Source organism: Amborella trichopoda, chromosome 10 (assembly GCF_054954075.1).
Source record: "Amborella trichopoda isolate Santa Cruz 75 chromosome 10, AtrichopodaSantaCruz75HAP2 v2.0, whole genome shotgun sequence".
NCBI lineage: Eukaryota > Viridiplantae > Streptophyta > Magnoliopsida > Amborellales > Amborellaceae > Amborella > Amborella trichopoda.
In genome coordinates this window covers 22,548,147-22,551,296 of record NC_142345.1, presented here as the reverse complement: position 1 = coordinate 22,551,296, position 3,150 = coordinate 22,548,147, and the positions used below count along the sequence as shown (strand labels likewise).

The following is a 3,150-nucleotide window of genomic DNA, read 5'->3' as shown; positions in this document are numbered from 1 at the left end:
TTAACAAAACAAGATAAACTCTTCATTCAAACATGTACTAATCCTTTCCATCACAACAAAAACCACAGTAGTGCCCCAAACAAACAAATTTCAGAGCTTTTCTAAGCTAAGACTAGACTCTATTTCACATACACGTAGGTATACGTCTATAGATTACTTTACAACATACATAATTATATGGAAATATCCACCTATGCAGTAGCTATAGGGCCCAGGGAAACGGTCTCCATGGCTTTCATGGTCTCGAACCTGGGCTCCTTGGCCTGGAATTTTTGTCCCACATAGAGCTTCATGTAGTCCTCAAACACAAATTTGGGGTACTCAGCAGTCTCTTTCTTGAGAAGGGTAGGCGCCGGAAATATGACAGCATCACTTCCGGGATTGTAGAAGGATGCGATCGACATCCTGTTGCCGTTCGTTTGGGCAACAACACGGTGCATCACACTCTTGTACCTCCCATTGGTGATCACCTACAAGTGCATAATAGTCATTTGTAAAAATATTCTCGAAATGATTTTTACAAGGGGAATTTATCAAAATACACTTAAAATATCAACTATTTAACTTTTTACTTATTTATTAAAATATTCCTACAATATCAACTACTCTAAGCCATAATTATGTGTCATTTAGTGGGTTTATAAAATCAACTAACCCTTACATGGGCACAAGGTTCATTTTGTAAAATGTGTTGAGGGTATAGTGGGGATGTAGAAAAAGGAAGGGACACTTTATGATAGTTTTGTTTTGGTAACAACCCAACCTTTTCATAGTCAAAATTCTTTGTTTGGTACAACATAAATGATGCTTCTTTTCTGGAATTTTAATTCTTGGACTTGTAAGTTCAAAAGTAAAATTTCTTAGGTAGGTTGCTTCACTAATTAAAAAAATGTAATTGTGGTCCATGAAAAATGGAAAGGACTTTTTGTTGAGAGATTGGAAACCATAAATTGATCCAATTAGAGATATTCCTTAAGCCAAAAATACCCCACACCAAGGGGCCAAAGCAATGCTATTGGTCAAGACTCAAAAGAAGAAGCACTAGTGTGGGCAAAGGAGGACGACTCCTGTGTGAAGGAATAAAACAAAAAAAAAGGTCATCTTCACTTTACCAAATGAAAGGAACCATACACGAGAGAAAGAAGGCCTCTCTCTTGGGTTGGTAACAAGTGTCCATTTTTTTAACTTTACTTTCGTTTCATAGAAACTGGAACAGAGAGGAAAGGATATGGCAGATTCACTGACAGGTAGAAATATCTGACATCAAATTCTACTTTGGGAACTTGATGAAAGAGAGAGGAAAAAAACTAAAAAAGTACTGGTTCTGGAGAATCACAAGTATCACACATGAGTTTTTTCTTTTTTTTTATACTTTTTTTTTTTGTGGCTTTCTTGGGGATTTGGTGGGTAGGAGGCAGCAGAGTCTAGAGAAAGCTAACAACCAATAGAGAGAGATAAAATGGAGAAGAGAGTGGGAAAGACAGTGGATAAGAGAGAGAATAGAGGATGATGGAGAGGGAGAGGGAGAGGGAGAGGCAGGGGTGTGTGGAAGAATGGAGAGTGCATCTTTTCCAATTTTGAGAAATCTACATGACAAAAACTCAATGTCGCGAAAAGCGAATTTTTTATTTTATCTTTTTGGGCATCATAGGTTCTAAACATTTCATTTTAACGGATCTGGGGTTTTGGTGAAGGATCTCTTCCGATACGTTATTTAGGGTTGCCTGAGAGATACATACCTCGAGTTGGTCCCCAATGTTGATGACAATAGAGTGACGGAGAGGGGGGACATCGACCCATTCACCGTCCTTGAGGAGCTGGAGGCCACTGACCTGAGGGTCCTGGAAGAGCAGAACCAGGCCCCCTGCATCGGTGTGGGCTCGAAGTCCCTTCACAAGCTCCGGGCGCGGGCATGGCGGGTAGTTGCTGACCTTGGTTCCAAAGGTGGGGTAACCGTTCTTACCCTGGAAGGCCTTCTTCAAATACCCCTTTTCCAGACCAAGGTTCTCACACAAAACATCCAGCAGCTTCTCAGCTAACTTCTCTATCACCCCTGCAAATTCCTTCATTACCCTCCTGCAAAAATGTTGTAGATATGTGAGATCAAAGCATTCAAATATGAACGAGGTGAGAATTACAGAGGAAATAAGGGCGCCGGCAACCGTTTGGTGTACTGCAGCTGTTACACAGACCTGTATTCGTGGTCGAGATCGGGGATCTCGGAGATGTTGGAGGAGGGGAGGTGGCGGAGGTAGAAGGTGCTCTCCCAATCCAAGTCCTTAACCTCTTCTTCCTTCTTCAACACTCTCTCAGCCACCTCGTCCTTGAACCTCTTCTCCATGTACTTCCTGTAATGCTCCTTTGTCAAACTCTCCACCTGGTCCATGAACTCCTGAGACAGCCCATGGTTCACCACCTACAAGGAAAAATCCATGATCACCAAACCACTCTAGAACCAAGGTCATATGATCTTAAAGAACCAATTGCAGAAAAAGAAACCGGTTCTTACTTCAAAGAAACCCCAGTTCTCACAGGCGTCATTGATGAGCTCCATGGCGGACTTTCTCTCTCCTCCTTCGAGTTCCTGCAAGTCGACAACTGGGAAAGAGAACCCCATCTTCTCCCTACAAACTAGAGATAGAGATAGAGATCAAGAAGTAAGTGGACAAGGAAATGGAATTAAGCACAGTTTGAGAGAGAAAGACAACTGGGTTTGAGACATTGGAGGGGTGGTTCCCTCGTAATTTTATAGGATGCATTTTAGAGAGAGAAAGACCATTCTAGAGAGAGAGTGTGTGTTGCAGGGGGGCCCTGGGCGACGGTTACGAGGGGGCAGGACTCGTGGAGGGTGTATGGGCGTGGGGATAAGATTTTTAGGGTCGTAATACCACAATATCGTCGCCCACAAACTTTACAAGATTTTGCCACAATTATTACATTAGAGCTTTCTTGGGGAGAGGACCACCAAAAAGTTAAAAAATTAAAAAGTTTATCTGGTGGTATTCCAAGATTTCCAAGTTACTTGGATCGTTGAGTAGATAGTTAAATATTTAAAGAAGATTTGGTTCGTGGGCTGGATCGGATTCACGAACTAAGTTCCTAATTTGTGGATGATGATAAGGAACTTAATGAAGGAAAAAAGTTTATAGA

General features: G+C 41.7%; 1 protein-coding gene across 1 annotated transcript; it reads right to left on the bottom strand.

The window, feature by feature from the left end:
- On the bottom strand, window positions 1–2,720 carry EFE (ethylene-forming enzyme). Its single transcript, XM_006837199.4, has 4 exons — window positions 2,510–2,720; window positions 2,193–2,416; window positions 1,740–2,076; window positions 1–470 (listed from the first exon to the last, which is right to left on the bottom strand). The coding sequence occupies exons 1-4, from the start codon at window positions 2,615–2,617 to the stop codon at window positions 192–194; spliced, it is 948 nt and encodes a 315-aa protein (XP_006837262.3). The 5' UTR covers window positions 2,618–2,720; the 3' UTR covers window positions 1–191.
- Between the last annotated feature and the right edge of the window lie 430 nt (window positions 2,721–3,150).